Source organism: Blastomyces gilchristii (genome assembly GCF_000003855.2).
Source record: "Blastomyces gilchristii SLH14081 genomic scaffold supercont1.8, whole genome shotgun sequence".
Taxonomy (NCBI): domain Eukaryota; kingdom Fungi; phylum Ascomycota; class Eurotiomycetes; order Onygenales; family Ajellomycetaceae; genus Blastomyces; species Blastomyces gilchristii.
The window spans coordinates 1,222,870-1,237,533 of NW_003101675.1; the positions used below are offsets into that span (position 1 = coordinate 1,222,870).

Genomic DNA, 14,664 nt, shown 5'->3' on the forward strand with positions numbered 1-14,664 from the left:
AAAGGATTCCAGAAACAACTCATTCCGTGTTTTCATTTCAAGATTCGTGCACAAAAACTCTCTCAATATTAATCATGACAGATCTAGATGTTCTTTTAATAAGATAATATATGAATATATCTCTCTTACAAGATTCTGAAGTGAATCACAGTATCAAGTTAGAGAAAAAGAATAATAAGAATTCTAAATCATCATGAGGCTCTCTTTATAACATATTCTAAGATGAAGTTCTTCTTCTTCAAAAGACACTCAATGATCTATTAAATAAAGAATTCATATACATTAGTAACTCTTCTGCTGCAGCCTCTATTCTCTTTACAAAGAAATCAGGTGAAGAACTCTGATTCTGTGTAAACTACTGAGATCTGAATAGATTGACAAAGAAAGATTGATATTCTTTATCTCTTATCAATGAAACTCTAGCATGAATCAGGTGAGCTCAATGATTTATAAAACTAGATGTTATCACTGCATTTCATAAGATTTATATCACTGAAGAAGATGAATGACTTACAGTATTTCAAACATGTTATGATCTCTTTGAATGAATAGTCACATTCTTTGAACTGACTAACATCTTCAGTACATTTCAGAAGTATATCAACTAAGCACTCTGAGATTTTCTTAATAAGTTTGCATCTGCTTATCTGAATGACATTCTCATCTTCATCAATGAATTTAGAAAAGAATATCAAGAACATGTGTGAAAGATATTATAACAGCTATAAGAAGCAGAACTACTGATAGATATTGATAAGTGTGATTTTGAAGTTAAGAGTATCAAGTATCTGGGTTTTATTATAGAAGCTGACAAGGGAATTCAAATGAATTCTGAGAAAGTCTTTATCATTCTTGAATGAGAAGCTCTGTATACTGTGAAAGATGTATAAAGCTTCATTGAATTTACTAACTTCTATCAGCAATTTATATGAAACTTCTCAGATATCATGAGATCACTTACAGATCTTACTAAGAAAGACTCAGTATTTTAATAATCAGTGAACACTGAAGCTGCATTTACACAGATAAAGAAGATATTCATTAATATCTCTCTACTGATAACATTTGATTCTGATTATGAGACAGTTGTTAAAGCTGATTTCTCTGACTATATAACAGAAGAAGTGATATTGTAATATGATAATAAAGATATTCTATGATTATATGTCTTCATATTTAAGAAACTGAGTCTCACTGAATGCAATTATAAGATCTATGATAAGAAACTTCTCACAATCATACACTATTTAGAAGAATGAGACTCTGAACTCTGAAGTGTCTCTGAATTTGAGATAGTCACAGATTATAAGAACCTCAAATACTTCACAACTACTCATAAACTTACTGAATGATAGATGTGATGATCTGAGTTTCTAAGCTGCTTTCATTTTACAATACACTACTGTTCTGGCAGTCAGAACTTGATGGCAGATGCCCTCTCATAACAAGAGCAAGATATGCCATTCAATGTAACAGATACTCACTGAATGAACTGAGAGCATCAGCTCTTGAATCTGAAGATACTAGTTGATCAAGATAAAACAGCTCACAGCATCATACATACTTCTTCAATTAGAACTGATATTAATATCTTCACTTTCTCTACACTGAATGAACTGTGGCATACAGCAGCTCAGACTGATGAACTTCTTCAGACTCTCACTGAAGCAGTATATCAAGAAGCACTCTGATTCTTCTCAGAACTATGTATAAGAACTGATATCTCAGAATGTTCAATCAATAATAATAACACTCTATAATTCTGTAAACAACACTGAGTCCCTCACTCTGAATTCTTATATACTCAGATAATGTAAGAGATGCATGATTCATGTATAATCAGTTATTTAGGTTATGAACAACTGTATAGAATAATCTCTCAAGAGTTCTACTGATCTGAGATATCAAACAGCATCAGATACTTCATTCAAAACTGCAATCACTGTTCTTCTGTTATCTCATGAAAGAATCATAGAAAAGATCTATTAAAATCACTTAATATCTCTGATAGAATCTGATAAGATGTAATAATTGACTTTACTATCAATCTATCTGAGAGTAAGAGTTGTAGAAACATTCTGATCATCATAAATTAATTGAGTAAAGATGTAATATTGAAACCATGCAACAAGATGAATACTGAACAAGTCACTGAAGCTTTTCTACAGAGCTCATTCTATCAGATGCATGAATTGCTGAGATCTATAGTATCAGATCAGAGTCATTAATTCATAAGCATTCTCTGAATAAGAATCTGTCAAGTTCTCAAGATTATATATTATCTATCAACTGTCTATTACTCTGAGACTGATAATACATCAGAATAGATAATTCAGACTGTAAAGAATTATCTTCATAAGTTCTGTAATCACTTATAAGATGATTGACATGATCTTCTTCTACATACAGAGATTGCTATTAACAGTTAAGATGCTGTTTCAATAGATGTAAGTCTATTCTTTCTTACACATGAATATTACATGAAAGTGTTGAATCTTCTAGAGATCACACAGTTTATACCAGATTCTTACAGCTCAATTCAGATCACTGATAATATAGTAATAAAGCTTCAAGATATCTGCAATTGAGCAGAGACCTTCATGACAACTGTAAAATAAGATCAAGAGAATTAAATCAATGTTTATCAAGACTCTGCTGAATAATATAAGATAGAAGATCTGATATAATTGAATCTTAAGAATATACAAATCACATATTCATCTTATACACTAGATTACCATCATGTCAGGTATAAAGTGATAGAAGTTCTAGATAGTCACAACTATCACCTTGATATATCATCAGAGATTTATAATGTATTTCACACAAGCTTGCTTCACTGTGCTATCATCAATCTATTCTCTTCTCAGCTGACTTCTGACTGACAGTCACCAGATATCATAGAAGAAGATAATGAGCTTGAGTGAGAGATTGAAGATATTCTCAATGAGAGATTCTACAGCTGTGACTGACAATATCTTGTGAAATGAATCAGCTATAATCAACTGATCTGAACTCTGAGTTCCATGTTATCTGAAATAGTAGCTCTTAATCAATAGAAACTGCTTCTGAAAAGAGAGAGTTAATGTGACAGGCTGCACCTGATCAATCATATAGACTATTCTATTACACTTCATAGATTCTTTGATTTCTGATCACTAATCTGCAGCTGCTACAAACGCGTGTAGCATATACTTCAATTCTCAGCCATTTCTGATCATCAATTCTCAGTCACTACAAACGCGTGTATATTCTTCCACCCTGAAGCTTCACCGTGTACACCATCACATATGTATATAAATATTCACCTCAATCACTGATTCTCGCACTTTCTCTTTCTTTCCTTCTTTAATGTTTTTATCTTTGTTATATAAGACCTATATATTATACCGATCTAATCAGCATAGGCCCCTTACAAAGATATTCTTAAAAAGAGATTTCACAGCTGTGACTGATAATATCTTATAAAATGAGTCAGCTATAATCATCTAATCTGAACTTTAAGCGCTGTATTATCTGAGATAGTAGCTCTTGACTGATGAGAACTACACACTTATAATTCTATATCACTTCTAAAAAGAAGAGATTAATATGACAGACTAAGTCTGATTAATTATATAGACTATTCTATTAGGCTTCATAGATTCTGCTAAAAGCTTCAATTCTCAGTCACTGATTCTTAACTGAAAAACTCATGAAATTTCTATTCTTTCACTCTGAAGCTTTATTATATATACAGAATTTCTATTCTTTCACTCTAAAGCTTCACTGCATACATGTATAAATATTCACTCTGATTGCTGATTCTCACACTTTCTCTTTTTTCCTTCTCTAATGTTTTTCACTTTGTTATATAAGATCTATAAATATCATATTAATCTATTTAGCGTAGGCCTCTTATAATAACACTTTATAATTTCATGAATAATATTGAGTGTCGTATTCTGAATCTCTACACATCTGAATAATATAAGAGATGTATAACTTATATATAACTGATTATCTAAGTTGTGAGTAACTATACTGAATAGTTTCTCAAGAGTTCTATTAATCTGAAATACTGAATATTGTCAGACACTTTATCTGTAACTGTAACTATTACTCTTCTATTATCTTATAAAATAATTGTAGAAAAGACTTACTGAAATCACTTAATATCTCTGATAAAGTTTAATCAGATATAGTTATTAACTTTGTTATTAATCTTTCTGAGAGTAAGAGCTGTAAGAATGTTCTGATTATTATTAACTGATTAAGTAGAGATATAATATTGAAATCTTATAATAAGATAAATGCTGAACAGATTACTAAAGCTTTCTTATAAAGCTTATTCTATTGAATATATAACTTACTGAGATCTATAGTATGTAATTAAGACTGTTAATTTATAGATACTCTCTGTATAAGAATCTATTAAATTCTCAAGATTATATATCACTTATCAACAGCTTATCACTCCGAAATAAAAAATATATCAGAGTGAATCATTCAAACTATGAAAAATTATCTTCATAAGTTTTGTAATTATTTATAAAATAACTGATATAATCTTCTTCTATATATAGAAGTTGTTATTAATGACTGAGACACTTTTTTAATAGATATAAGTCTGCTCTTTCTTATTTATTATTATTATAATTATTCTTCAATTATAGATGTATACAGTCAGAGACTATGACATCTACCTGAAAACTTTTAGTTCTCAGGGTTTTTCTAATATCTATAAAGTCAACTATTATACATGTATCAATTTCAGATATGTAAAATCAGAAAATTCCAGCTCAGAATATAAAAACTCTTTACAAATTGTAGTATTTTCACACCTTCTGATACTTTGAAATTATTTAGAAATATCATGATAAAATAAAAGAGAACAAAGTCTTAAAGATAGATATATTAAATAAATAGATAGAAAAGAACAGAAAAGAAAAAGTAAAGTAAAGAGAGAACATAACAAAATAAAAATATTAAAAGATAGTGTATAGCTGTTTTAACAGACTATATCTGATCAATTTTCATCTCTTCATATTCAGATATTTCTGAATTCAGTTATTTTCTCATAGCTGCTTGAGTTTCTGATAAAAAGTCTATTAAGTATTTAATTCCTGTCTCAGTTGAGAATAAGAATCTTGTATTTAATTGATTTAAATCATACTTCTCTTTCCAATAATATCTTATAAAATGAGATAATTATAACTGTTAAATCTGAATCTCAGACTTCATACTATCTGAAATAGCAGCTCTTAACTGATGAGAACTACACACTCACAGCTCTACTGCTCATATATCTCTGAAACCTCTGTCAGAGCTCTTATTCTTCTGCTCTGAAGCTTCATCTCATACATTCAAAACCTCTGGCAGAGCTCTTATTCTTCTGTTCTGAAGCTTCACCTTGTACATATATAAATATTCACTCTCACTGAGATTCTTGCATCTTTTCTCTTCCTTCTCTGATGTTTTCTATTTTGTTATATAAGTCCTATATTCAATACCAATCTTTTCAGTGTAGGCCCCTTACAAAAACTGTTACAAGAATACAAAAGTATTGAGTAAATTTAGAAGCAGCTCGATGATAATAGATTATCAAGAATTAAAACCATAATCTCCTGAATGCATCACGTGGAGAAAAACAATAGAAGAATACCATCAGAAAGAAAAATTAGAGAAAACAAAAATGGAGAGTAAGAACGGCCCTCGTCGAGGGCCAGAGCAGGAATCAGTTTAGCATCACGGCGAGTGCATATCATAAAGAAAAGAAACACAATATCTCATATAAGAAAAAGTATAAAAGAAAAGAATAAGAAAAAGTCAGTCACTCTGTTAGCACTAGTTATCTTGAATCAGAATTCCCAGTTGTTTTCAATTCCATCTGGATGATGCTGTTCACCAAGACGTTGTAGAACTCCTGCTCCTTCATTCAGGAGCCCACTCATACCATCAGGTTGGAGCCATCTGGTGCGTACCTATTCAAGCAGTCCGCGAGTATCGCGTCTTATGTAATGAGGTATCTACCTGCGCGAAATTTGGGACCGTGATGGAGCAGGCAGCTTCAATGTAGATACATATGTTCTTGGAGAGGCGGGAGGGGAAAATGGAGGGCAGTTACTTGCTGTTGATGCCGTTGAAGTATCGGCGCCATAGGCCCAGCATATAAGGGCGCAAACATACAATGTCCAATTGGCGTGCAATGCTGTTATTGGACCTGCTTCGTTGGACTGTGACAGTATCGTATGCTGTTCAATCTGAGACCCAGGTGTAGAATACAGGTTTTCGGTTCGGTGTATATCGTTACCGGATTGCGGATTAACGTTTAAATGAGTTATGCAGCCACTTCCATCGCTGAATCGAGCTCAGGCATGAGAGAGGTCCGTATTTGGAGAAATTAACCCTGGAGTATGTCCCAATACTGGATGATCGATAGCATATTCCAAAACCCGTAGCGCATGCCAAACTCCCTTTTTTAGTTCATCAGTGTCAGAAACCCACAAACGTAATGCCTTCTTGGCCTGGTGATATTGGTGATATTCCGCTTGGTCTGTGAGTTTCCCATTAAAGAGCCAAGATTCGCCGCTAACTATTAGAATAGCTTTGAGCGGAGCACGATATGCTGCGAGGAGTGCGTGATATGCGAAGAGTGTTTGGCTTGGATGGGTTACAGGGCCGCATGCTTCACTACATTGTACGAGTTCTTTTGCAGCCGTCCCCTACTTCATCCTCCTAATAAAAGCCTCTAGCGTTTGCTCCAGATCTATCGATCGCATATTCGTAAGCAAAGAATAGGAAAGAATCAGGTTTGATTGAAATGTATCAAGTTTCAGCGTGCTGTCATTTCGGCGAATAATTCGCGCTGCAGCAGAGGAGAGAGTTAGTGACTCTGATGCCCTGGCGTATCCAGCCCATTCTTCAATCCCAGCACTTTCCCATAATTCGGTTTTGCAAGGGAATGGTAAGTCGATATGTTCTACATTTCGAATGTTGGATCGCGGCGTTCGGATAAGGAATGCCAAAGGCTGCTTGCTGAAACAGGGTCCTCTGCTGAACATTAAGGAGGAAAGCGGCTTGTAATATCCGCCGTCAGGTTTTATTTTGCACCTAAAAGCTATATGCTTTCTCTAGATACAACCGCTTCTCATCCTCGGAAAAAGTATTAAAAATAGCGAGTGGGTTTTTTGACATCCAATGGCGGTTTTGGATAAACTACCCTGCCCGATATTAGCAATGATCACAATGAGCCATTTGAGGAAAGCTCACAGTTCCGTATAAAGATTTAAACCATGGAGATAAGGTAACATCAGCCTTCCTAGATCGGTATTTTGAGAGGTATTCGAGTTAAAAAAAACGGCTTCGATATCAGAAATCTGAGGACGGATTGTAATTGGGTTTCTCTGAATTCACGTCCGCATCTTTTCAAGGGGACTTTTTTCGCCAGTGCATTTTACCTAGGCGAGAAGCTTGAGGCATGCTTCTAAAAGAAGTAGAGAGTATTCTTTCGCATTGGGTCATGTATCATGCTGCGATCCTATCGCTACCATGGCACCGGACATTAACGGTATTGGGTTTACGGCGCAAAAGCTTGGGCGATGGACAATCGGAAAGATAGGGTGAAAGTGCTTCCAATAGCACTCAAGGCAGTCCTGCCATTGGGCAGTGTCGGTTATCTCCATGCCGTCATTTCGGAGAATGACTCCGGGGGAGAAATTAAGTTCTCGTCGCAGGGCATACCACTCATTTCTGTCCAGTGGGGCGAAGGGTACTGGTACGTGTAGGGCTAACAGAATGTTAATTCTAGTTCTCCCATAGCGACAACGAATGGAAGGTTCACCTACTGTTTGAAGGATATCACCTTCAAGGGAGATAGGTAACATCGGGGAAGTAGAAGTTCCTGCCTGAAGAGGAGTCCAGTCGGGAGCTGTAGGGGTCATTTTAAAGGATGATGTATGCGTTTGTGGATGGTAAAATGATTCAGAGTAAGATTGGTCCATAATAGGCGTACGTTGTGGGAATTGAAAAGGATTTATATCAGAAGCGGGCGATCGACAGCTGTCAGGTGAAGAATATACCATTGTATCGTCGGCATTTACTTGCGGTGAATCGGAAAACAAGTCCCCTCTAACTAGTCCCCGTTCCGGCTCACACCATACAGGCATAGAATAATCGTTCGCGAAATGGTGCTGGGTCCCCGGTTGCACAAGGGAGCCGATTGACATTAAATCCCCATCATGGGGAACGGCTGGAACAGATGTGTGTTGTTGATTTAATGATATAGGTGACATTAAGCCCTGTGGTTCTGAAGTCATTGATACCGGGCTCAATTGGATGTGAGTTTCACGGCGAGTGTTTCCTGGAAGTGCGTTCAACTTATCGTTGCTGAAGTAACAAGTTAGCAAAGCTAATGGCTATGAGTGATAAGAACAACACATACTGCTTTTTTTCCATATGACGAACGCACAAGTCTTTCCGTTTGAATGCCTTGCCGCATCCCTCAACACTACATTTAATACTGGCGACTGGATTATGGTTTGATGCATGTCGTCTAAAGAATGTTAGAGCAGTTCACATACAATGAAGCGTATACAAGAGAAAACCCACCGTACATGTTCCGCTCTTGAGAAAAGCTAAGAGTAAGAATATTCAGGTTAACAGCAAGTTATTACAGGTAGGTGAAGGACAATATATATTTTCCATACCTTTTCACACCCTGGGTACTGGCATTGATGAACTTTTTTCCCTTTTAGCGCTTTGCTCACTTTTCCTGTTCTTGGGGTGTATGTCATTGGGCCTATATCGGAGACTGCCCGTTGGTGCCTTGGGTTGAAAGCCATATTGGCTGACATAGCATTTGGTGAACCAAGATGTGCTGTCAATGAATTCGGTGCAGGGGGGTTGCTTTGAGAGTGTACTATTGCTGGCAGAGGCCTGCTACGTATATGTGTGAAGGTGGAAGCGGGATTAAAGCCCTGGAGCCGGGATGGTGAAGTCCTTATAGCAGATTCATGCCGATCCTTAAAAGCTTGGCGCGATTTCGGCGACGCCCTAGCCATGATTGTTTCGAGGGTTAGGATGGAGCAGGATGATAAATAAGAGTGCAGATGTCTCAAATCTAGAGTCTAGAAGATTTGGGGCTAATTCTGCGAACGGGCTGAAGAAGCGAAGTATAGATGATACAATTGGGTCACCAACTGTACATAGTCTAGGTGGTGCAAGATAAGTAGGGGCCACAAGAGAAAAAATAGAAATATAATAATGTTAGCGGCGAGGACAGGGTTTTGAATAGTCGACCAGCACCTGTTCGGTAGAAGACCATACGGATAATCCTAAAGCAGGTGAAACGCGCAGCAAGATATATAGCTATGAGGCTGGCCAAGATCAGCCCCTTTAGAAGTGATTGTCAAACCTCGATGTAGGAACTCAACGTAGTGGCGTGTAGTGTACCTGAACCACAGCGCTAAAAAACAGGCTAGCTGCAGTGGTTTGAAGCATGGCTCAAAATGGAAACCCGCCATCTGCGCAGTAAAGCCCAATGAACATTTGCGGCTGAGGCGCTGAGAACTAACCGTTTTGAATAAGGGAGGATCTGTGATCGGCTCATAGACCAATGATCGGACCGAGCGGTCGCAGCGAGTGTTCCACGGTTGAGAGGAAGGGCGGTTTGGAGTTGAAACATCAAGGTTGATGTGACAAGTCTAGTCTGGGTTCGTCAAAATTAACTCTAAAACTAAAAAAAGATTAGTTATGCTACATAAGGCTTGGCTCAAATGTCCTGTGTTGCTATTATTATGTTTCCGCTTTGCTGGATGTAGTATGGTCTGCAGCCACCATGCATGACAAGGGGGAGCTGCTTGTCGAGATTCTTGATTTAGCTGCAACTGAGCAATCGGCCACGAATGTTGCAGAGCCAGATACGAACGTCGGAACTCCACATTTGGCAACGTGGATAATCTGTGCCTCCTAGGTCGTGGATGGTGGGACCTTTCAAGATATGTGCATAATTTAGCTTCTGAGAAGCCTGCGCTAAGGATTCGAAGCCGTTGAGGCAAGGATCTTGAAACACCTGAGGCTCTTCTGTCACTTCCTCCCGGAAGGGTGCCGTTGCGTGATATCCAACCTTCCCGTAGAAAACTTAACTTGATTCCTAAAATGTCCTCAGGAGCTCAGCGGTTTCCCGATATTTACAATAACAGAACAGAGGGGTTGAGAGTTCTGTCCGAAGCTCAGACAAGAGTCATTGACTCAGGGAAACTTGTGTTATTCAGAAACAATGGTTGTATGTATCATTTCTGAAGCAGTCCAAATGACGCAGCAACAGTAGGGCAATGAGTTGTGCTAAATCGGGAAGAAATGTGGTTGCTCAGCGGGCGCTCCCGAAGAAGCCGTACCCTAAATTTAAAGTATGATTGTTCATTCGCTAATAGGGTAACACTAAGTCCTCTTTTATCTAGTGGTCTAATAATAGATTATACTAGCCCTAATTGGGCTTCTTGGTTGCATGCGAATCCGGTTATTTCAACCCTGGAACCTACCCGTCTGTTTCCCCAAGCACTGGAGTGCTGGCGCGGTTTCCAGATTTGGAATCGGTCTCATACCTCATGACTAACGGATCGCTTCATGGCTACACGGTTTTATGCACGCATATGCACGTATATGCAGCGATATATATTCTGGAGCGTTTTGTTGGCGCATGTTGCATATAATTTCTACAAGCCTTAATCGCTTGCCTATGCTTGCAAATAATAGCTACACATGACTCATATTGATGAATTTCACATAATCTGCTGTGATTAATAAAGAGCAATTATATAGATGAAAAAAATGAGTAAAACTGCAGCGTACGCCAATTGCAGCGTACGGCAACCGTGTATAGTACGTGTAAAATGATAAATCTTGTCTCATTCCTTTAAGATGGAGATGAGCGGGCGCCCTTATATATATAAGTACATGCTTGTCTGTTTACCATGGTTGACTTTACAAAAGGAAGGAGCGGAAGCTCTGAGAAGGAAGAAGTAGAAGCCCTGTCTAGATAGGGGAAGAAGAATGAAGCGGAAGAAGAAAAGAGTGAAAGAAGGAAGAAGCGGAAGAAGAAAGAAGCGGAAGAAGAGAGGAGCAGAAGCCCTGGGAAGTAGCAAGAGTGGTGCCAGGAAATAAGAGGTCATACACTATGAACGCCACCAACATCATATTACTACTATTTTTCTTATCATCAGCTTACTACAAAACTCGTCTAATACTCACTAATGCTAGCTCTCTTGGCTCGCACATTTGTTTTACTATAAATAGCTCTATCTTTTGTATGGAATTAGATATGATAGATAGTGTACAGATAATATAAGAAGCAGATCTTGATACACTTAAGATTCATATGTTTCCAACATATTCATCCGAGATACCATTCTGACAGTTATGAGCCCGGTAAGCAGCATCTGAATAGAAGCGTGATACACTGGTCTCAATCCTCATTTGAACTGATAACTATCATTCGAACTCAGATGATTGATCCTCATTTGTAATCATTCCGAACTACTCGACTGTTATACACTGAATCGCGGTGAGCAGCATATGAATAGAAGCGCGATACACCGATCTCAATCCTCATTCAAATAGATAACTATCATTTGAACTGACACAATTGTACCCTCACTCGTATATGTTCCGAAATTACTTGGCTGATATACACCCCGAATTCTGATCATATCTATCATGCAAATACTTGAACTGATTCCTCAATCCGTTCAATATAACAATGACTAGTGCGACTGTTCACCATAGTGTTCCTGGAGATTGGAAACTTTGGTACAAGCATATGCTAGAATATGCAAAGGACAAGAAGGTATCAGACTTCATCAATCTTGATAAACCCGATATCTTCTCTGGACTAGAAGAACCTCTGGAACCTGAGTGTCCAGAAGAAGCCACCGCGGAGGCCAAGATAGCATATGACATCAAGGTCACTGTGTGGAAAACCAAATATATGAAACATGTTGACTGAGTGCCTATATGAGGCCACGTGACCCACACACCTATTCATTAGAATGCTGCGCGGCTAGATTAGTGTACAATCAACTAACCTTTCACCTTCATCAGGTTATGAGCACTTAGCCACTCCTGCGCCATTTCAACTACACGCTTTAAAAAGGAGTTAGTTCTGTGAGTCCTCTATAGACTGGCCGCCAGAACCGTGAATTTCACATTTGATTTCATTTGATCTGATCTCATACATTTCTTGATGTGAATTCTGCTGAGACTAGATATTAAAAAAACATGCAAAGTGACTATATATCAGATCTCAAAATGAAATCATAACTGGAAAAAAATGAGAAAGTAGTCTCATTTGAGTTCATGTAGTCTCATTCTTGGCATAAAGTTACTATTTTTAGACATTTTAAGGTTTTTTTAGACTATTTTTAATTTTTTAAAAAGTAATACTTTTTGATAACACTTAAATGAGATTTAAAGTCATTTAAAGCAATAAAAATAATTTAAATTAAGAAGTGAAAATTATGAACTACAATTAAGTAATTCATTTTATTAAATACTCAAGATCTACTTAATATGAATATCTAATTAATTCTTTAATAATTAACTAAGACTGCTTATCAGAGTTAAAAGTTATATTAATATCAGAGTCAGAAGAGTCAGAGCTAGAGTCGGAGTCAGAACTTATAAGATAAGAAAGATATTTTAGACTATATAAGCAGAATATTATAAAGAAATTTCAGAAAGAAAGAAAGTAAGAATGAGAAATATTAAAGCTAGAAGTTAAAGATTAATTGACATAATATAAAAGATCTTTGAAGAGAAAGAATCAATGAAATAGATAAGATTTATATATAATATTTATATCAGTTAGCAGATGCTTAAGAACTTATAGTCAGAGAGAGTGTTAACTGAATACTCTATATAAGATTATGTAACTTACACATCTAATCATTAGAATGCTGCGCGGCTATATTAGTATATAATTAATCAATCTTTTATCTTCATCAAAATATAAAAAGATAAATGAAGATATAATAAAAATATAATCTATTATATATTAACTGTTACAGCGGTTGCGATCTCTCTAGATCACGTGTTCAATCACTATATTATACTCTTTGTAGATAGCTCTATTAATACTAGACTGACTGTGTAATTATTATTATTATTATTTTTCTTCAATTATTAATGTATGCAGTCAGAGACTATGACATCTACCTGAGAACTGTTAGTTCTCAGGGTTTTTCCTATATCTATAAAGTCAACTATTATACATTTATCAATTTCAGATATGCAAAATCAGAAAATTTCAGCTCAGAATATAAAAACTGTTTATAATTGCAGTATTTTAACATCTTCTAATACTTTGAAATTATTTGACAATATCATGACAAAAGAAAAGAGAACATAGTCTTAAATATAGACACATTAAATAGATAGATAGAAAAGAATAGAAAAGAAAAAGTAAAGTAAAGAAAGACTATAATAAAACAAATTATTAAAAGATAGTATATAGCTGTTTTAACAGACTATATCTGATCAATTTTCTTCTCTTCATATTCAGATATTTCTGAATTTAGTCATTTTCTTGTAGCTGCTTGAGTTTCTGATAGAAAGTCTATTAAGTATTTGATTTCTGTCTCAGTTGAGAATAAGAATCTCATATTTAATTGATTTAGATTATACTTCTCTTTTAATCTAACTCTGAGACTATTATATAATGCACAGTGTATTATAATATACTCAGGATTTTCATTTACATTGCAGAATGAGTATTCTATTGAATCAAATCTCTTATTAAATCTTTGTATATAAGATTTGAAATAGTCATATTCTAGTTTTAGCTGAATTATAGATGAGAATATTTTCTTTTTACATTGAATTAAACAAGATTTTCACTTGAGTTTTGTTTCAAATCTTGAATAATATATACTCTTCTTTTATTTCTGTCAGCTTTCATTTCACTTATCTAAACAAGATTCTTTTATCTTTCTCTTTATAAAAGATCGGAATATTATTTTTTGAATAGATCTGCTTATTTCTGAACTCTTTTTTACAGCTGAATCAGTCAATTTATTGTCATGAATATTTATATAATCAGGAACTCAGTATAGATGAATTATCAGTTGTGATATTCTTCTCTTTTGCATTTTCAAAACAGAGTTTAAAATCAGTTCAAGATTTATTTAATTATTATAAATCTGACTATTTCTAAGTCTTTCTATAGCAGTTTAACTATTACAGAATATTCATATCTCTCTCAAACTATTTTCTCTTTTATGAGATTGCATTTCAATAAGTTTGAAAGCTTTTACTATTATAAATAGTTCAGTATCAAAGACTTCAGATTCACAGTCTAAATTTCAGAAATCTGAGATAAAATTTGTGGTCCGGGAGAACGTATGACTGCCGGATAAAAACACAGTCACTTCTGAACATGCTTACACTTCTGAAATTGCTTACGAATGCAAAAGAGGCTATAGCGGCCACTAATTAATTTAGTGTACTGTATAGAAGAAGTCAGTGTATATCTGTAATCATACACTGACTCAAGCAACCTTTGAATCACATCTGATAGTATGTTTAAAAACTAGTGAGAAGCACAGGCTTCTTCAGAGTGTGATAATTCCATTTACAAAGTAATTCATAGTTATCATGTCAGAGTGGTTCTAAAATGTCTCAAAAGATAGT

General features: G+C 35.6%; 3 protein-coding genes across 3 annotated transcripts; 1 reads left to right on the forward strand and 2 right to left on the reverse strand.

Annotated features, from left to right (window-relative positions):
- Positions 1-6,350: 6,350 nt before the first annotated feature.
- BDBG_17091 (uncharacterized protein) lies at positions 6,351-7,043 on the reverse strand (the record flags this gene model as incomplete). Its single annotated transcript, XM_031724884.1, has 2 exons — positions 6,351-6,642; positions 6,709-7,043. The coding sequence occupies 2 exons, from the start codon at positions 7,041-7,043 to the stop codon at positions 6,351-6,353; spliced, it is 627 nt and encodes a 208-aa protein (XP_031578402.1).
- A 456-nt stretch (positions 7,044-7,499) lies between these two features.
- BDBG_04908 (uncharacterized protein) lies at positions 7,500-9,041 on the reverse strand (the record flags this gene model as incomplete). The annotated part of the gene is made up of 3 exons (XM_031721895.1): positions 7,500-8,367; positions 8,590-8,615; positions 8,688-9,041. 3 exons carry the CDS (start codon positions 9,039-9,041, stop codon positions 7,500-7,502), a joined length of 1,248 nt encoding a protein of 415 aa, XP_031578403.1.
- A 2,696-nt stretch (positions 9,042-11,737) lies between these two features.
- On the forward strand, positions 11,738-11,983 carry BDBG_17092 (uncharacterized protein; the record flags this gene model as incomplete). The annotated part of the gene is made up of 1 exon (XM_031724885.1): positions 11,738-11,983. The coding sequence occupies one exon, from the start codon at positions 11,738-11,740 to the stop codon at positions 11,981-11,983; it is 246 nt and encodes an 81-aa protein (XP_031578404.1).
- Positions 11,984-14,664: the final 2,681 nt, after the last annotated feature.